At 37.1% G+C, this 21,515-nt stretch overlaps 3 protein-coding genes across 3 annotated transcripts in view; 1 reads left to right on the top strand and 2 right to left on the bottom strand.

Moving 5' to 3' along the window:
* Window positions 1-248: 248 nt before the first annotated feature.
* On the bottom strand, window positions 249-1,181 carry LOC137888198 (olfactory receptor 11A1-like). Its single transcript, XM_068731577.1, has one exon. It carries the CDS (start codon window positions 1,179-1,181, stop codon window positions 249-251), a length of 933 nt encoding a protein of 310 aa, XP_068587678.1.
* Window positions 1,182-9,616: 8,435 nt separating this feature from the next.
* On the top strand, window positions 9,617-14,187 carry LOC137869733 (olfactory receptor 52K1-like). Its single transcript, XM_068707022.1, has 2 exons — window positions 9,617-9,669; window positions 13,071-14,187. The coding sequence occupies exon 2, from the start codon at window positions 13,121-13,123 to the stop codon at window positions 14,036-14,038; it is 918 nt and encodes a 305-aa protein (XP_068563123.1). The 5' UTR covers window positions 9,617-9,669; window positions 13,071-13,120; the 3' UTR covers window positions 14,039-14,187.
* Window positions 14,188-20,189: 6,002 nt separating this feature from the next.
* The window catches only part of arrb1 (arrestin, beta 1), a 34,263-nt gene continuing 32,937 nt past the window's right edge, over window positions 20,190-21,515 (bottom strand). Inside the window, exon 16 of the mRNA XM_068705098.1 lies at window positions 20,190-20,709. Coding sequence (XP_068561199.1) covers window positions 20,706-20,709 — 4 coding nt within the window. The 3' untranslated portion in view covers window positions 20,190-20,705. The remainder of the gene's footprint in view (window positions 20,710-21,515) is intronic.

Raw genomic sequence — 21,515 nt, 5'->3', positions numbered from 1 at the left:
AACTCTGTCTTAGTAAACATGATATTTGCTGTTTACATTGTACTTTTGATTTCCGCTTTGCTATTAAATACATTTCATCTCACTTCTCCAACCTGACACAACATGATGCAACTGTTTCTAAAACTGAGGACGTCACGTCTCTGTGTTCACAAAAGCAGAACAAGTCTGAGTAAATGCACTTGTGTTTTAAACACCCTGCACAGAACAATACAAATGTCCTTATCATTAAAGAGAACAGGCTGCTGATGCTAAGAGCCTACATTTGACATCAGATCTTTACATGAAACACGTATTTTGGACATGTTCAGTCCATACATTAAAGGGCTGAAGAGCGGCGGGCATGTGAGGAAGTACATCGATAAAAAAATACGCAATATGTTGGGAACACCGTTCATATTAAATCTGCTCTGTAATATTTCAAAACAAGCTCCAAAGGAGAAGTTGAGCAGAGAAGCGAGGTGAGGTGTGCAGGTACTGACAGCTTTCTGTCTGCTCTGTTTACAACCAGAGAAACAAACTCTGAGGATCTTCATGTAGGAGAATATTATTAGAATTAGAGGCCCAAAGATTGAGAAGGCACTAACAACGAGCCCATAGACGTTATTGACCGTCGTATCATAACAGGCCAGTTTGACAACAGAGTAGTTGTCACAGTAGACTTTGTTAATGATGTTCCCACACAGCTGTAGAGGAACTATCAAAGTCAGAGTGAAACCATTCTCAATAAATAGGAGCAACCATGTCACAGCAATAAGAGTAGCAGCTTTTCTATTAGTCATACGTGTGTCATAATGTAGAGGATGACAGATAGCAAGATATCGGTCATAAGCCATGACGGCTAAGTTTAAAAATTCTATATTGCCATATGTATACACACAATAAATCTGCAGGAAACAAAGTGGAGCAGAAACAGTGTGAATGTCAGAGAGGATCTGAACCAGAAGGAATGGAAACAACCCTGTACTACCAACCAGTTCATTTACAAACAGGCTGCAGAGAAAAAGGTACATAGGTTCATGTAAGCTTCTGTTCATACAGATAACCACAATCAGCAGAAGATTAGAACAAATAATTAACATATACAAAGACAAAATAACCACAAAATACAAGTATTTAAACAACCCAGTGTCAACGTAGGCAGCAAGTGTGAAATAAGAAACCTTTGTTGAGTTGATCATCATCACTCTACTGAACACAGAACAGAGATTCAGGTGATAGTTTATAAACCGTCTGTTTTAAACATCTGCTTGTCTGGAACAAAGTGAAGCTGAAACGTGAAGCAAACATGAACACAGGACAGCATAACAGCACTGAACAGTTTCATTAAAATAGACAGAATGATTTTCAAACAACCCCAAACGTTCCATTTCAACGTCAATACAACGCTCAGCTCAGAAATGACTAAAAGCCTTTGTGACATTGTGTAAGTATGAGATCTGCAGTCCGACTGTGAATCTCTCCAACTGAACTGTGCTTTGACTTCTTTCAAACCTAAAGACACCTGCAGCAGCAGAGCGTTCTCATTATGAAATGTTTAATTCATTCTAATATGTAAGAGGAGGAGGATGGTCACATGATGCGGAACATACAACCCACAGTGTTGTTGGTTGTTAGTTATGTTTGTGACGTGTTTTCTTCTTACTTTGTTTACGTATTTTAAGGCCAAAGATGATGATTTGCTGAACCCACCTCAGTGGTTTAAACATGACCACATCTGCCAATCAGAGCCGTCACGTGAAAACAATACAATATATCCAGATGTAAATGAGTTTGATGTTCCTAAGCTAAACTGAAGTCACATAAGAAATAATTTTAGAGAGAAATATCTTAGACCCAATGATCTAAATTAAATGTATTTATATTTATATTTAAGAATGAATATGAAGGTGCTTCACAATCTTCCCTGGTGCTTCTCAAACTATTAACTGCTATTGAACAGTGCATAAATAATTTGAGCAAAAGTTAAGGTAAATCGGCGGATTTAATTGATAGAGATCAATCAATGATATGATTCACTGATTCTACCTGGTCACATGTAATCCTTTTCATTTAATTGTAGTTCATCGTCATTCACAGTACTCTTCATCATATTCTTCATTCATTCCATGAATTTATTATATTTCATTATTAAGTAGTTCAGTTGTGTATTTAGTCTAATAAATATTTCATTAATAAAGAAGTTGATCATTTGATCTGTGTGTATGAAATAATAGATTCCTGTTCATCATGCCAATAACTCCGCAGCAACCCTGAGATTAAGATTGAATTGATTAATATCATATTTGGAGGTTTTCCCTATTTTTCCCAAAATTAGGTGGCATCCTAAATTGAATCTCTTGTTAAATTCTTTTAGTTAAATTAATGTCGTATCGCGGAAGCTGTACCATCATTCTTTTTATCCAAGTTCATGGGTTTATGATTCCTAATTAAAATGATTTAATATGAATTAATTTGCCATTTATTAAAACTGCTACCAGGAATAATGCTACAACAGGTAGGTAGATAGATAGATAGACAGGTACGTAGATAGACAGGTAGGTAGATAGATAGGAAGGTAGGTAGATAGACAGGTAGGTAGATAGATAGGAAGGTAGGTAGATAGACAGGTAGGTAGATAGACAGGTAGATAGATAGGAAGGTATGTGGATAGGAAGGTAGGTGGACAGGTACATATGTAGACAGGTAGGTAGATAGATAGGAAGGTAGATAGATAGGTAGGTAGATAGACAGGTACATATGTAGACAGGTAGGTAGATAGATAGGAAGGTAGGTAGATAGGTAGGTAGATAGACAGGTAGGTAGATAGACAGGAAGGTAGGTAGATAGGTTGATGGATAGACAGGTAGGTAGATAGACAGATTGTATTTTGAAATGACAGCCTGCTGTGTTTCCTCTGGCCCTGTTGATTTACATCAGAGTGATTCAATTAAAGTTCAGCGAGGTGTCACGAATTCCCCTTCATATTAGTTTGTTTTCATCCTGTCTGCTTGTTTAATTAACTCTCCTGTCATTTCAGATCCTACCATTCACACCCAATCACCTCTCATTCCCCTCACCTGGTCCTCCACACCCCATATCACCTGCAGCCCATTCCCTCATTAGCCCTCACTATTTAAGTCCCCTCACTTGCACTTGTTCCCTGCCAGATTGTCTTGTGTGCTATTGCCAAGCTCTCCAGCGTACCTCAGATATCGTTCCTGATCAGTCTGTTCCGACCCTGTCTACCTGTTATCGACCTTCGATTTTGCCTGCCCCTTATTGGATGTGTTTGCCTGTTTGACGGACCTCCCGGTTTTGACCCTGCCTGAACTAAGTAAAGAACTTTACTTGTATTTTTTTCTCCGAGTTGTGCTTTTGGGTTCTAGTACCTGTAATCCTTACAGTACAATCTGGCCAACATGAACCCAGCCGACTCGGAACCTCTGACTCGGACCAGCATGTTGCTAAGCCAGGAGCAGCAGCTTACCTTCTTAGCAGAAGCAATGCAGGCTATGAGCGTCCGTCACAAGCGCAGCATGGAGTCTCTCCGCAATCATCTTATGAGTCTCTCCGCCACGACTTGGGGTCCAGATGCCGCCAGTGCTCCCAGCCCTCCTCTTCGCTCTTCTCCCATGTCGGATGCACGCTTGCCTCCTCCAGAGCGTTATTCTGGTGCTCCTGGTTCCTGCTGGCCATTCCTGATTCAGTGCTCCCTCGCCTTTGAGCTTCAGCCTTCCGCCTTCCCCTCCGAGAGGTCCTGAGTAGCATATATCATATCTCTTCTCACGACCAGAGCCAAGGACTGGGGAACCGCAGAGTGGGAGCAACAGTCGTCAATCTGCTCTTCAGTCCAGCTGTTTTCCGAGGAACTGTGGAAAGTCTTCGATCATGCCACACCTGGAAGAGAGGTCGCTCAAGGTTTGTTTGACCTGAAGCAGGGAGGGAGATCCGTAGCCGACTACTCGATCGAGTTCCGTACCATAGCAGCCGAGAGCAACTGGAACGCTCCCTCGCTCCTCGACGCCTTCTACCACGGTCTCTCGCCCCGCCTCAAGGACGAGTTGGCGGCTCGAGATCTTCCTGCTGGCTTGGACAAGTTGGTTGCTCTCTCCATCCGTATCGACGGTCATCTGCGGGAACGGAGAAGAGAGAGGGACTTTTCGGCTGCTCCACAAAGGCCACTTTGCCGGTCAGACGATCTTCAGGGGTTTCCGTTGGAACGGGCCTCTGACGGTCCGGCCAACTCTCCTGAGCCCATGCAGCTGGGGACGGACCCGGCTCTCCGCAGCAGAACGACAGCGCCGCCTGCAGGAGAATCGATGCTTGTACTGCGTCCAAAGCGGCCATTTTGTAACTTTTTGTCCAGTAAAAGAGGTGGCTCACCAGTCATCCGGAGGGCGCTGGTGAGTCGAAATGTGAACTTAAAAATGCCCTCTCGCCCTTTGATTCATGCTCAACTGTCTTGTTCAGGGATTAATCACACTGTCTCAGTCCTCATTGACTCTGGTGCAGATGCTAACCTTATGGACAGAACGCTGGCCTCCCAGCTGGGGAGAGCGCTGTCTCTCCTCCCGCAACCCCTCCTCCTGGTCTGAGCAGCTCTTGTGGGTCTAATATGCCCACAACACCCTCCCCAGTTCAGCCACCGGGCTCTCACCGTTCCAGTGTGCCCGGGGATATCAGCCACCACTCTTCCCAGAGCAGGAACAAGAGGCAAGTGTCCCCTCAGTCCAGGCTTTCGTCCAGCGGTGCCGACGCACTTGGAGGCAGGCCCGCTCCTCACTCTTGCGCTCTTCCGACCATTACCAAAGGTCTGCCAACAGACGCCGTGTCCCTGCACCCCATTATGCACCGGGACAACGTGTCTGGCTGTCAACATGGGACCTTCCCCTCAGAGTGGAATCCAAGAAATTGGCTCCTCGCTTCATGGGCCCCTTTCCTGTTTCTCGAATCATCAATCCTGCTGCGGTTCGTCTTCCTCTGCCATCATCCATGAGAGTTCATCCCACCTTCCATGTCTCCAGGATTAAACCCGTCAAGGACAGCCCCCTTCAGCCCTCCCCAGACCCCCTCCACCCCCCCAGCTCATCGATGGGGCACCTGCCTACACGGTCCGTTGCCTTCTCAAGTCTCGGTGACGGGTTAGGGAGTGCAATACCTAGTGGACTGGGAGGGTTATGGTCCCGAAGAGCGTGAATGGGTTCCCGCTCGCAGAATATTTGATCCCTCCCTGATCAAGGACTTCCACCAGGCTCATCCGGACCAACCCAGTGGGACATCAAGAGCCGTCCCTAGAGGGGGAGGTTCTGTTACGAATGAGGTTCTGTCACAAATTCCCCTTCATATTAGTTTGTTTTCATCCTGTCTGCTTATTTAATTAACTCTCCTGTCACTTCAGATCCTACCATTCACACCCAATCACCTCTCATTCCCCTCACCTGGTCCTCCACACCCCATCTCACCTGCAGCCCATTCCCTCATTAGCCCTCACTATTTAAGTCCCCTCACTTGCACTTGTTCCCTGCCAGATTGTCTTGTGTGCTATTGCCAAGCTCTCCAGCGTACCTTAGATATCGTTCCTGATCAGTCTGTTCCGACCCTGTCTACCTGTTATTTGACCTTCGATTTTGCCTGCCCCTTATTGGATTAATTTGCCTGTTTGACGGACCTCCCGGTTTTGACCCTGCCTGAAGTAAAGAACTTTACTTGTATTTTGTCTCAGAGTTGTGCTTTTGGGTTCTAGTACCTGTAATCCTTACAGTTAGAGAGATTCTCCTCATCAAAGGTCCAGAACATCACAATAATGTGTAACTTGTTATATGGTTTAGTTCTATATATACTGAAGTAGCCAACAGTCAAATCTATTAAAGAAAGTCATATTAAATAATATCTCAACAATATTTATTGTCAGATTTCAAATTGAACTGGATGAATTATAATATATACATACTATAATAATAATATATAAATGATCTCTTATTTCAAGTAAAATAAGAAATGTCAATTAAAAAAACATATTATATTTTTCTCATCTTCTAATAAGAGATGTTAGTGAGCAGTGACTTTATCTGTGGTTATTAAACTACTTGTTTCAGCTCTATTCTCTCTGTTAACATCATAGTTGGTCAGTGAATTCACGTGTTAGGATTCTCATATTGAGCTCTTACGTTTATTTTCTGTGTCTTCATTTCAGATGTGAGTTGGTACGTTTGCTCAAAAGAGTTCTTTGTCTCATAGTGGCGCTTCACTTTACCGCTTTTAATAATCGTCACGGTCTCTGAACACATGAGACACGCTGGTTTTAAACTGTCCGTGTGAAGAATGAACCTATAAGAGTCTGTTCATTGTTGGTTAAAGACTCTGGTCTCTGTGCAGATTCCTCTTTTTAGAGAACGTCATGTGTCTGTCTCCCGTCTCTCCTGTGTGTGTAAATCTCACTCGAGTCGGAAAATGTATCAGAATACACATTTGATTGACTGAACTGCATCACATGATGTGATTTACAACGCATGTAATTGGTCGGTGTTTCCTGAACCGCTGACCGAGAGCCGTAAAGGCCGGAAAAGCTGCGCCGGTTAAAATAGAAGTGCACCGTCCAATTAAAATAATTCTCAATTATCTATCGGTTTTAGGTCCAGGGTCCAGATACAACGCCGTCTGGGTCCGGATCCGGACCGCGGCCCGCCTATTGGTGACCGCTGGTCTACAAGGTCCCAAAGACTGCTGAGAAGGACCATGAGAGCAGGATCAGCTGTTACCTGGTTCTGGATCAGAGTCCGAGTAACATTTCTATGTCTGGTCACCGTCACAGTTATTTTACATTTTTACTGCAGTAGCAAATTAATGACAATAAAGTTCAAACATCTTACTTTTTAACCACTGTTTTTATTTGGGGACCTAATCAGGTTGCTTGTAATTTCTAATACATGGACAGAGTGGATGAGTGAGGCTACGCGACGAAGAGAGCTGGTCTGATCAACTAGTTTGGCCTTAAAGAATTCTCAGCCTTAATCTACTGACAAACTAGTCACAAACTGTGAAGGAGACAGATCTTTTTACACAATTTTCCCGTATTCATTTTGGCAGTTATATAAGATTGTCCAGGAACCATTTTGAAACCTTCTGACAGCCCCAGACCTTCACAGGTTCTGAAGACCAGATGTCTTAGGTGGACACATTTCAATTCAATTTATTTTTGTATAGCCCAAAATCACAAATCACAAATTCTCCTCAAAGGGCTTTATAATCTGTACACATGTGACATCCTCTGACCTTTGACCCTCACATCAGAACAGGAAGAACTCCCCAAAAAAAACTTTAACAGAGAAAAGAGGAGACCTCAGAGAGAGCACCAGAGGAGGATCTCTATCAGGATGAAGTGTGATAGATGGCATGAACACAATGAACAACACAACAGAGTTACAACACATTCAATGCATATGACAGAACCACGGCAGGAGGCCAGACCAGGGTCCAGGTCCACCACTTCACCACTACGATATCACAGTTTTGACGGAACGTGAAGGTGTTTAAGTGTTTAATGTGATGGATTATTTATTGGAAAGAGGATTTTTTTATAGAAATGAATTGAATGAGTGCCGTCCTCTTGAGTTTCTAATCACTCAGTAGTACGTTTGTCTGGTGGCTGAATCCAACCCCCTGCCTGAGAAACAAGAAAACACTGTCTTTCCTGTGGTCACTACACAGGAGCGCAAACAGTGCTGTGTTTCCTGTAGTAACCATGGCGACAGCAGAGCGTCCTCCCATGATGCAGTGCGTGAGTGCTGATTGGCCCGTTGGTGACGCTGGTTGGAGCCTCCAGAGTGTCCCAGTGTCCACAGTCTCCTCTGGGTTTTGGCCTTGTGTTGGTTACTGATGGAAATAGCTGCTGTTGATAAAGCTGCTACAGAGAGGAGCTCCTCCGGGACTCATTACTGTCAAACGATACAGTAAACATGATGAGTCCTCGCTGTCCTTATGTCCACCACAACAAGGACAACTAACAGAGCTGTGACAGGCAGAGGACCTCGAACTGGTTGATGGAACGCCTCACCGCGGTGGTCCAGGTGGTCTCCACCTCCTTTAGTTCTGGAAGCAGGAAATCAACATATGTGTGTTTACATCAAGTACTATGGCAAAAAGGCTTCAACAACCAGAAACAAGGCTGTTTAGTGAGACAGAACACATATAAATGTATATCGTATACAAACCTGCATAAGTATAAAAATAGTAAGGTCACCTTGTTTCTATCCAGGTGGACTTAAAACCTCCATCACACAAAGTTAGAGCCCAACTGATTCTGGATGTATTTTGAGCGGATGAATCAATATTTGAGACTTGAAAACGTTTATATAACACAAACACATAACAGTGTAAAAATGAAATGGTCAGTGCTCTCTGTTGGACAGACGGACACACTGTTAAATCAAAATGACCTCCAATATATCTTTGATTTTTTTCACTTACCGTTATGTATACTGCGATAATAATACAGATTAATTAGTTTAGATACTTAAAATCAACCTGTTTATTCTCTGTGTAAATCAACAGCTAAAACGTATTCACTGCTCTTTTCAACAGTAATACTGAACCAGGGCCCCTGGGGCCCCAGAGCTTTAGAGGCCCTGAAGGGCCCAGTTTGTTTGTATGACAATCACACTGAGATCTGATTACTAGCAATTTTGTTTAAAAATATGCAGAAACACAAACACTGAACTTCTAATGGTCCTGTGTCTTACAATCTAGTCAAATTCTAATATTTCATGAATGTACAATACTTCATGTAACATTTCCGTTGATATTGTGCTAACATGGCACAATCCACCGATATATCTAAACTATTGTTTCTAGAGCAGCAACAGTTATGTTTACAACAACAAAGACACTTTAAAGTCATGAATATTCACTGGAAACAAAATGTAAAGTTTATAAATAATAAAGAACACAGACATCAGTCCTCCTGACCTCTGTCCCCCTGTCCTCCTCTCCTCTGTCCCCCTGTCCTCCTGTCCTCCTCTCCTCTGTCCTCCTGACCTCTGTTCTCCTGCCCTCTGTCCTCGTGTCCTCTGTCCTCCTGTCCTCCTGTCCTCCTCTCCTCTGTCCTCCTGACCTCTGTCCTCCTGTCCTCTGTCCTCGTGTCCTCTGTCCTCCTCTGTCCTCCTGTCCTCTGTCCTCCTGTCCTCCTGTCCTCATGTTCTCTGTCCTCCTGACCTCTGTCCTCTTCTCCTCTGTTCTCCTGTCCTACTGTCTTCCTCTCCTCTGTCCTCCTGTTCTCAGTCCTCTGTCCTCTGTCCTCCTGTCCTCTTTTCTCTGTCGTCTTTTCTCTGCCCTCTGTCTTCCTGTCCTATGTGTGTGTAGTTGGAGGAGCTCAGTGCTGCAGTGTGATAATAAATTACATAAAAACATTACAAAGTATTAATATATATATATATATATATATATATATATATATATATATATATATATATATATATATATATATATATATATATATATATATACATAAAACGTAATAAAAAGCACCAGTGACGTCGGTGCTTATCAATACTACCTTCAGATGAGCTAAAACTCAAAGGTGGGTCCTTTGTCCATCACGGGCTTCTGTAGAAACACGGTGGGGCAAGATGGCCGACTCCAGGGAAGAGGACCCGCTCCCTACGTAGACACAAAGATAACAATTCTTAGTTTTGGGTGATTATACACTGATTATAACATAGTTATGAATATTATATTCAATATCTGCCCCAAAAACCCCGTAGTGTTTCAGTACTTGCTCTCTTTTTTAGATGTTTGTGATACCGATGCTCTCTGGGACTTTGGTGTGACGGAGGGTATTAAAGCGCTGAGTCAGTGGTACGTCAGGGACAGGTTTAAACACCAGGAACCACTGGAGGGTTTATGGTCTGCTCCGCTGCACGTCAAGTGTTGAAGGTTATTTCACCTCACATTATTCTATTTTACTATACTTCCTAATATATCTCACTCTAGATAGTGACGTGTCAGCGAAACAGGTTAGACGATCTTTCTGATACCGTCTTGTGTTCAGTGTGTTACGGTTGTTTTTTTGGGTCGTGTGTCGTGGTGTTGCTCTGATGTGTCTTCTGATGAATGTTTATTTCCTCAGAGGTCCGAGCGTCTGATCCTCACACTCTGCATTCAGATGTTAAAGGGTATAACTGAACACAGGCGGGTCAGACAGGTAGATTAGACAATATTTGGTAAAAAAATAATAATAATAGTAATTGTGTGTTGAGTGTTTGGGGTAAATAATGTGGATCAGAACACGGGATGAGGCGACGTCATCGTCACATCCTGGGTCTTGTGTCGTCTTGGCCTCAGTGCCTCTCAAACCACAGAGCTGTAGAAGTGTGCAGCTGCTTTTAGACTTGATTTGAAAAATATCAGTTGTGGGTTGAATCCAAAAATGTTGACCTGTTTATGAAGTAAATTGCCTTTGTCTTACTTTCCATGTGTGAGGACGTTTCAATGTACAAATCCAGGATCCAAAAGTACAGTCTGACAGAAATCATTCTCAACATGTTAAAGATTCTGTGCTAAACACGGGACAGATTTTAACCCTACGATTGTTTTTTATGTTGTTGTTTTTTTACCAGTAATAATCAGGACAATTGAGGAATTAAAACATGTGATTTCCTAAACAAATAGGAACGTTCTGTTGTTTTGTTATACTTATGTGTAACTTAAGACGTTGAATTATATATAAAAGACAACATTGTGTCTTTGTTTTACGACGTCAAACATCATGTTGAGACAAAACAACTCGTTACCTTTATTATATAGTTTTAATGTTATATATATCTGTGCTTTATTTACTCAATACTGTCTTTGTGTTTCTTCATTAGCTGTTTACTCATCATCTATAAACTATAAACAATGTACAAATATATATTCTATGTGTAGCAGTAGTACTACTGTTAGTAGCAGCAGTACATGTTCATGTATATTATATATGTGTAGCAGTAGTACTACTGTTAGTAACAGCAGTACATGTTCATGTATATTATATATGTGTAGCAGTAGTACTACTGTTAGTAGCAGCAGTATATGTTCATGTATATTATATATGTAGCAGTAGTACTACTGTTAGTAGCAGCAGTACATGTTCATGTATATTATATGTGTAGCAGTAGTACTACTGTTAGTAGCAGCAGTATATGTTCATGTATATTATATATGTAGCAGTAGTACTACTGTTAGTAGCAACAGTATATGTTCATGTATATTATATATGTAGCAGTAGTACTACTGTTAGTAGCAGCAGTACATGTTCATGTATATTATATATGTGTAGCAGTAGTACTACTGTTAGTAGCAGCAGTATATGTTCATGTATATTATATATGTAGCAGTAGTACTACTGTTAGTAGCAGCAGTACATGTTCATGTATATTATATATGTAGCAGTAGTACTACTGTTAGTAGCAGCATTACATGTTCATGTATATTATATATGTAGCAGTAGTACTACTGTTAGTAGCAGCAGTACATGTTCATGTATATTATATATGTAGCAGTAGTACTACTGTTAGTAGCAGCAGTACATGTTCATGTATATTATATGTGTAGCAGTAGTACTACTGTTAGTAGCAGCAGTACATGTTCATGTATGTTATATATGTAGCAGTAGTACTACTGTTAGTAGCAGCAGTATATGTTCATGTATATTATATATGTAGCAGTAGTACTACTGTTAGTAGCAGCAGTACATGTTCATGTATATTATATGTGTAGCAGTAGTACTACTGTTAGTAGCAGCAGTATATGTTCATGTATATTATATATGTGTAGCAGTAGTACTACTGTTAGTAGCAGCAGTACATGTTCATGTATATTATATGTGTAGCAGTAGTACTACTGTTAGTAGCAGCAGTATATGTTCATGTATATTATATATGTGTAGCAGTAGTGCTACTGTTAGTAGCAGCAGTATATGTTCATGTATATTATATATGTAGCAGTAGTACTACTGTTAGTAGCAGCAGTACATGTTCATGTATATTATATATGTAGCAGTAGTACTACTGTTAGTAGCAGCAGTACATGTTCATGTATATTATATGTGTAGCAGTAGTACTACTGTTAGTAGCAGCAGTATATGTTCATGTATATTATATATGTAGCAGTAGTACTACTGTTAGTAGCAGCAGTATATGTTCATGTATATTATATATGTAGCAGTAGTACTACTGTTAGTAGCAGCAGTACATGTTCATGTATATTATATGTGTAGTATTAGTACTACTGTTAGTAGCAGCAGTATATGTTCATGTATATTATATATGTGTAGCAGTAGTACTACTGTTAGTAGCAGCAGTACATGTTCATGTATATTATATGTGTAGCAGTAGTACTACTGTTAGTAGCAGCAGTATATGTTCATGTATATTATATATGTGTAGCAGTAGTACTACTGTTAGTAGCAGCAGTATATGTTCATGTATATTATATGTGTAGCAGTAGTACTACTGTTAGTAGCAGCAGTACATGTTCATGTATATTATATGTGTAGCAGTAGTACTACTGTTAGTAGCAGCAGTATATGTTCATGTATATTATATATGTAGCAGTAGTACTACTGTTAGTAGCAGCAGTACATGTTCATGTATATTATATGTGTAGCAGTAGTACTACTGTTAGTAGCAGCAGTATTATTATCAGCAGCCATATCTGGACTGAGGAGGAGTGACGTAGAGACCTGTCAATCAGTGTGTAGCCCCGCCCCTAAATCATCCCCTGCTTTATGGTCTGTTTGACTCTAAATGGATCATAATGTACTAAATGAACATCATGCTGTATTGAAGAAGACTGTAAACTAGAGATTGAGACCATAAACTCATGTTTACAATGTTTACTGAGGGAATAAATCAAGAGAGAAGTAGAGTCATTTTAGACTAGACTTCTATACAACCAGAGGAGTCGCCCCCTGATGGACACTAGAGAGAATGCAGCTTTAAGTCATGAAGCTTTGACTCAGAAGCTTCCACCTCATTTAGATGTGTGTTATGTGATTTGTTTCTATCAGGGTTTTTAAAGAAGTAATTGAACTCTTAAAAGTGTTTCTCTGTTTTCAGCTGATCCAACTGGAACCCAGAACAAAAAGTTTTTTCTGATTAAGAGGACGATGAAGAACGTCACCTCGCACAAACACTTCATCCTCGACGGCTTCGGTGAGCTGGGAGCGTTGCGGCCCGTCCTCTTCCTCCCTTTCTCCGTCATGTTCGTGGTGGCGTTGTCGACCAACTCCCTGCTGCTGTACGTGGTCGTTTCACGGAGAAGCCTCCACTCGCCGATGTGCGTCTTCATCGCCGGCATGGCCCTCGTGGACCTGAGCCTCCCGGTGTTCTTCGTTCCCCACATGCTGCTGAGCTTCCTGTTCGACTGGAGGGGAATCTCTCTGACCGGCTGTCTGGTTCAGATGTTCCTCATTCACTTCGTCGGAGCATTTCAGTCCACGTTGCTGGTGTGGATGGCGCTGGACCGCTACTTCGCCATCTGCAAGCCCCTCACCTACCACGAACAAATGGCTATGCCAAAATTTCTCAGGTTCATCGTCCCACTGATGGTCAGGAACGTCCTCATGATCTCCCTGGTTGTGTGTCTGGCAGGAACGTTGTCATTCTGTGCTTCCAATGTAATGAACCACTGTTTCTGCGAGCACATGGCGTTAGTGCAACTGGCCTGTGGAAGCACCGCCATCAACAACCTGGTCGGGTTAATGACTATATTCCTCAACCCCGTGGCCGACTTCATCTTCATCGCTGCTTCCTACGTCGTCATATTCAGCTCGGTGCTGAAGTCCGGCAAGTCGGGCGCCAAAGCGCTCCACACCTGCGTCACCCACATCGTGGTCATCACGGTCAGTCTGACCATCTCACTCGTTGCCTTCCTGTCGTATCGGATCACAAATGGTCTTCCTGCCGCCGTTCGGGTTTTCTTCAGCACCATGTACCTGCTGTTCCAGAGCTGTTTCAACCCAATCATCTACGGCATGAGAACGGCAGAGATTAAAAAGCACATCCTGAAAATGCTGAGGGGCTGAACTGGGCACCGTTTTTTAAAACATCTCCATCATGTGGAAGCCCATTTCCCTGGTGTGTCAGAGGTGTTTCTAGTATTTAGCCCCGATAGAACATGTACAGATAATGCTGGAGTAAAGTCACATGGTCTGAGATTACACTGTGAGCCACAGTGAAGCACAGCTGGTGGTAAGAAGCCAGTGGTGAGAAGGCCACTTGTTCTGGTCTACAAACACAGCATCACTGGCTGAAGGTGTGTTTGTACCCACATTAATTGATTTAAATTAAATGTATTTGTATAGCCCAAATCACAAATTGCCTCAGAGGGCTTTACAATCTGTACAGTATAAAACATCCTCACATGGGTTAGGTTTGGGTGGGAGCCCTAACTTTAGACCTGAGCCAGCCCTAACTATAAACCTGAACAAGCCCTAACTATATACCCTGAGCCAGCCCTACTATAAACCTGAGCCAGCCCTAACTATAAACCTGAACAAGCCCTAACTATATACCCTGAGCCAGCCCTAACTATAATCCTGAACAAGCCCTAACTATATACCCTGAGCCAGCCCTAACTATAAACAAGAGCCAGCCCTAACTATGAACCTGAGCCAGAACTAAATATGAACCAGAGCCAGCCCTAACTATAAACCTGAGCCAGAACCAAATATGAACCAGAGTCAGCCCTGACTATAAACCTGAGCCCGCCCTAACTTTAAACCTAACCCAGCCCCTACTATGAACCTGAGCCAGCCATAACTGTAAACCTGTGTCAGCCCTAACTGTAAATCTGAGCCAACCCTACTATAAACCAGAGCCAGCCCTAACTATAAACAAGAGCCAGCCCTAACTATAAACAAGAGCCAGCCCTAACTATAAACCTGAACAAGCCCTAACTATATACCCTGAGCCAGCCCTAACTATAATCCTGAACAAGCCCTAACTATATACCCTGAGCCAGCCCTAACTATAAACAAGAGCCAGCCCTAACTATGAACCTGAGCCAGAACTAAATATGAACCAGAGCCAACCCTACTATAAACCAGAGCCAGCCCTAACTATAAACCTGAACAAGCCCTAACTATATACCCTGAGCCAGCCCTAACTATAAACCTGAGCAGGCCCAAACTATATACCTGAGCCTGCCCTACTATGAACCTGAGCCAGCCCTACTATAAACCTGAGCCAACCCTAACTATAAACCTGAGCCAGCCGTAACTATAAACCTGAGCCAGTAGTAACTATAAACCTGAGCCAGCCCTAACTATAAACAAGAACCAGCCTCAACCGTAAACCTGAGCCAGCCCCAACTATAAACCTGTCAGCCCTAACTTCAAACCTACCATAACTATAGTAAACTATACTTTGTCATATAAACGAATATCATTAAAATGTAAACAAAAATGTCATATTTAAAAAAAAGTCATATTATAGTATGTCGAAATGTTTTTATTAAAAAAGTCATAGTATAGTATGTCGTAAAAATTACATAAAAAGTCATAGTATAGTATATTGATGTGTTTTTATATAAAAGTCTTAGTATAGTACGTCCAAATGTTTTTAAATAAGTCATAGTATATTATGTCGTAAAAATTACATAAAAAGCCATAGTATAGTATGTTGAAATATTTTTATATAAAAGTCATAGTATAGTATGTTGAAATGTTTTCATATAAAAGTCATAGTATAGTATGCTGAAATGTTTTTAGAAAAAAGTCATAGTATAGTATGCTGAAATGTTTTTATATTAAAGTCATAGTATAGTATGCTGAAATGTTTTTATAAAAAAGTCATAGTAAAGTATGTTGAAATGTTTTTATTAAAAAAGTCATAGTATAGTATGTCGTAAAAATTACATAAAAAGTCATAGTATAGTATATTGATGTGTTTTTATATGAAAGTCTTAGTATAGTACGTCCAAATGTTTTTAAATAAGTCATAGTATATTATGTCGTAAAAATGACATAAAAAGTCATAGTATAGTATGTTGAAATGTTTTTATATAAAAGTCACAGTATAGTATGTTGAAATGTTTTTATAAAAAAGTCATAGTAAAGCATGTTGAAAAGTTTTTATAAAAAAGTCATAGTAGTATGTTGAAATATATTTATATAAAAGTCATAGTAAAGTATGTTGAAATATATTTATATAAAAGACATAGTAAAGTATGCTGAAATATTTTTATAAAAAAGTCATAGTATAGTATGTTGAAATGTTTTTATAAAAAAGTAATTATAAAGTATGTTGAAATGTTTTTATAAAAAAGTCATAGTATAATATGTTGAAATGTTTTTATAAAAAAGTCATAGTAAAGTATGTTGAAATGTTTTTATAAAAAAAGTCATAGTAAAGTATGTTGAAATGTTTTTATAAAAAAGTCATAATATAGTATGTTGAAATGTTTTTATAAAAAAATCATAGTATAGTATGCTGAAATGTTTTTATAAAAAAATCATAGTATAGTATGCTGAAATGTTTTTATATAAAAGTCATAGTATAGTATGTTGAAATGTTTTTATAAAAAAGTAATTATAAAGTATGTTGAAATGTTTTTATAAAAAGTCATAGTATAATATGTTGAAATGTTTTTATAAAAAAGTCATAGTAAAGTATGCTGAAATGTTTTTATAAAAAGTCATAGTATAGTATGTTGAAATGTTTTTATAAAAAAGTCATAGTAAAGTATGTTGAAATGTTTTTATAAAAAAGTCATAATATAGTATGTTGAAATGTTTTTATAAAAAAGTAATTATAAAGTATGTTGAAATGTTTTTATAAAAAGTCATAGTATAGTATGTTGAAATGTTTTTATAAAAAAAGTCATAGTAAAGTATGTTGAAATGTTTTTATAAAAAAGTCATAATATAGTATGTTGAAATGTTTTTATAAAAAAATCATAGTATAGTATGCTGAAATGTTTTTATATAAAAGTCATAGTATAGTATGCTGAAATGTTTTTATATAAAAGTCATAGTATAGTATGTTGAAATGTTTTTATAAAAAAGTAATTATAAAGTATGTTGAAATGTTTTTATAAAAAAGTCATAGTATAATATGTTGAAATGTTTTTATAAAAAAGTCATAGTAAAGTATGCTGAAATGTTTTTATAAAAAGTCATAGTATAGTATGTTGAAATGTTTTTATAAAAAAGTCATAGTAAAGTATGTTGAAATGTTTTTATAAAAAAGTCATAGTATAGTATGTTGAAATGTTTTTATAAAAAAGTAATTATAAAGTATGTTGAAATGTTTTTATAAAAAAGTCATAGTATAATATGTTGAAATGTTTTTATAAAAAAGTCATAGTAAAGTATGCTGAAATGTTTTTATGAAAAGTCATAGTATAGTATGTTGAAATGTTTTTATAAAAAAGTCATAGTAAAGTATGTTGAAATGTTTTTATAAAAAAGTCATAATATAGTATGTTGAAATGTTTTTATAAAAAAATCATAGTATAGTATGCTGAAATGTTTTTATATAAAAGTCATAGTATAGTATGCTGAAATGTTTTTATATAAAAGTCATAGTATAGTATGCTGAAATGTTTTTAGAAAAAAGTCATAGTAAAGTATGTTGAAATGTTTGTAATAAAAATGTCATAGTAAAGTATGTTGAAATGTTTTTAGAAAAAAGTCATAGTATAGTATGTCGTAAAAATTACATAAAAAGTCATAGTATAGTATATTGATGTGTTTTTATATGAAAGTCTTAGTATAGTACGTCCAAATGTTTTTAAATAAGTCATAGTATATTATGTCGTAAAAATGACATAAAAAGTCATAGTATAGTATGTTGAAATATTTTTATATAAAAGTCATAGTATAGTATGTTGAAATGTTTTATATAAAAGTCACAGTATAGTATGTTGAAATGTTTTATATAAAAGTCACAGTATAGTATGTTGAAATGTTTTATATAAAAGTCACAGTATAGTATGTTGAAATGTTTTTATAAAAAAGTCATAGTAAAGCATGTTGAAAAGTTTTTATAAAAAAGTCATAGTAGTATGTTGACATATATTTATATAAAAGTCATAGTACATTACATTACATTACAGTCATTTAGCAGACGCTTTTATCCAAAGCGACTTACAATAAGTGCATTCAACATTGGTAATCAAAAGAACTACTAGTCACCAGAAGTCATAAGTACATTTCCTTTTCCAAACAAGCATCTAAGAGCATGAAGCAGAGCATAACTCAGAGCCAAAGTACAGTGCAGAAACAAGAAAAACAGTTAGTGCTATAAGTAATACGAATACAATAAGTGCAACAAGCTAGTATGAAAACAATAAGCGCTAAGTGGAAGGCTCAGGGTAGCACTTCCTGAAGAGGTGGGTTTGTAGTATAGTATGTTGAAATATATTTATATAAAAGACATAGTAAAGTATGCTGAAATATATTTATATAAAAGTCATAGTAAAGTATGCTGAAATATTTTTATATAAAAGTCATAGTAAAGTATGCTGAAATATTTTTATAAAAAAGTCATAGTACAGTATGTTGAAATGTTTTTATAAAAAAGTAATTACAAAGTATGTTGAAATGTTTTTATAAAAAAGTCATAGTATAATATGTTGAAATGTTTTTATAAAAAAGTCATAGTAAAGTATGCTGAAATGTTTTTATAAAAAGTCATAGTATGTTGAAATGTTTTTATAAAAAAGTCATAGTAAAGTATGTTGAAATGTTTTTATAAAAAAGTCATAGTATAATATGTTGAAATGTTTTTATAAAAAAGTCATAGTAAAGTATGCTGAAATGTTTTTATAAAAAATCATAGTATAGTATGTTGAACTGTTTTTATAAAAAAGTCATAGTAAAGTATGTTGAAATGTTTTTATAAAAAAGTCATAGTATAGTATGCTGAAATGTTTTTATATAAAAGTCATAGTATAGTATGCTGAAATGTTTTTATATAAAAGTCATAGTATAGTATGCTGAAATGTTTTTAGAAAAAAGTCATAGTATAGTATGCTGAAATGTTTTTAGAAAAAAGTCATAGTATAGTATGCTGAAATGTTTTTATATTAAAGTCATAGTATAGTATGCTGAAATGTTTTTATAAAAAAGTCATAGTAAAGTATGTTGAAATGTTTGTAATAAAAATGTTATAGTAAAGTATGTTGAAATGTTTTTAGAAAAAAGTCATAGTATAGTATGTCGTAAAAATTACATAAAAAGTCATAGTATAGTATATTGATGTGTTTTTATATGAAAGTCTTAGTATAGTACGTCCAAATGTTTTTAAATAAGTCATAGTATATTGTGTCGTAAAAATGACATAAAAAGTCATAGTATAGTATGTTGAAATATTTTTTTATAAAAGTCATAGTATAGTATGTTGAAATGTTTTTATATAAAAGTCACAGTATAGTATGTTGAAATGTTTTTATAAAAAAGTCATAGTAAAGCATGTTGAAAAGTTTTTATAAAAAAGTCATAGTAGTATGTTGAAATATATTTATATAAAAGACATAGTAAAGTATGCTGAAATATATTTATATAAAAGTCATAGTAAAGTATGATGAAATATTTTTATATAAGTCATAGTAAAGTATGCTGAAATATTTTTATTAAAAGGTCATAGTATAGTATGTTGAAATGTTTTTATAAAAGTCATTATAAAGTATGTTGAAATGTTTTTATAAAAAAGTCATAGTATAGTATGTTGAAATGTTTTTATAAAAAAAGTCATAGTAAAGTATGTTGAAATGTTTTTATAAAAAAGTCATAGCAAAGTATGTTGAAATATTTTTATATAAAAGTCATAGTAAAGTATTTTGAAATGTTTTCATATAAAGTCATAGTATAGTATGTTGAAATGTTTTTATAAAAAAGTCATCGTAAAGTATGTTGAAATGTTTTTATATAAAAGTCATAGTAAAGTATGTTGAAATGTTTTCATATAAAGTCATAATATAGTATGTTGAAATGTTTTTATAAAAAAGTCATAGTAAAGTATGTTGAAATGTTTTCATATAAAGTCATAGTATGTCATAAAAAATGTCATCTAATATTTAGAAAACATCGTAGTGAACTCATAAAATTGTCATGTGTCATATTAAAATGTAATAAATGTTTTTAAAATGTATATATATATATACTTTTAGATAAGATGAGACACACTTGTCTCCAATAGTGGCTTCATGATGACTCAGGTCCTTCAGAGTTCATGTCGTCTTTCTCCAATACATTTATTTACAGGTGATCAGGGGGGCACTCAACCATCCGATGGAAGTACAAAACAACTTTGATTCAGTGTTTCAGATATTTGCGTTATTTAAACTTTAAATACCTTTAATTTGACATGTGTGTGGCTTAGTTACTGTAACTGCAGCTAATATTATACACATCTTTATTAAATAATGTACAGACATATTTTTAATGTATTACATTTGATTGTATGTGTGTGTATTTATACACATGGTATGTACATGTGAAAACCTGATAGAATTGCTTGTAAAGTGCATCCATGCTTTCAGAAATATAATTATATATATGTACAAAACTAATATTTCTGCTCCATATTAGCACATATATTTATTTTTGACTAAAATGTTTCTGTGTAGATATTTGTCCATAGTGAAAAAACATAAATGAAGTCCACTTGATGTTCATTTATAGTCCGATATCAGACGTCTGACGAGGAGATGGATCCGTCTTCCGAGACGACATCTGGACCAGAACTTCAGCTGGAACACGGAGACACAAGAGGACCAGAAAAGGTCAGTGGATGTTTCATACAAGTATCACTTTGTCCTCATAATAATGTCATTTTAACAAGTTATTTCATTTTCACATATTTTGAAAGTGCAGTTTTCCTTTCAACTATAAATAATCAACAAATCAACAAGAAACTTATTGCAACCTCGTCTTTTTTACACAACCTAAATGTCAATAAAACAACAACAAAACAAAATCAACGTCAAACACAAATTTTACAAATGTTTTTCATCAACAATAATACAAACAATTATTCCAATTGATTGTAATTGAAAAAAGATGTTCCTCTAAAAACAGCATCTGTAAACAGTGTATGGTTTCCATGGTAACAGATGAGCTGCAGCTGCTTTCATTCATCACAATCAGTTCATTGATTAAACATTAGACATCATGTGATCAACACAAACAGTAAAGCAGAGGACAGTAGATGTCTGTGTTCGTCACTAGGTGTCAGTGTGATGCCGTAAACACATGACATCGTTGTCGTTGCATCATCATCATGAGCACTCAGTTCATCTTGGACTTTGTGCTTCCCTTAAAGGTGTTCTAACTGATTCAAAAGCTTAAATAAGTACGGAAGCCCTGAGAAGCCAGTGAGATAAATAAAATAAAAACATTCTGGAGATCCATTTCCTAAGTTTGATCCAAAGACTTTTCTCTCCTGTGATTATGAATTCAGATCAGCTGATAAAACGGACAATCTTTCATTTTTTTCATCTTGTTTTTTAATCGTCAAGATCATCAATAACTCTGTGAACACCAGGTACAGATATAT

Source organism: Cebidichthys violaceus, unplaced genomic scaffold (genome assembly GCF_023349555.1).
Source record: "Cebidichthys violaceus isolate CVI_PGR_0920_01 unplaced genomic scaffold, fCebVio1.0.p SCAF_1, whole genome shotgun sequence".
Classification (NCBI taxonomy): Eukaryota; Metazoa; Chordata; class Actinopteri; order Perciformes; family Stichaeidae; genus Cebidichthys; species Cebidichthys violaceus.
Note: the sequence above shows the minus strand (reverse complement) of the source record. Positions and strands in the feature narration are given on the sequence as shown.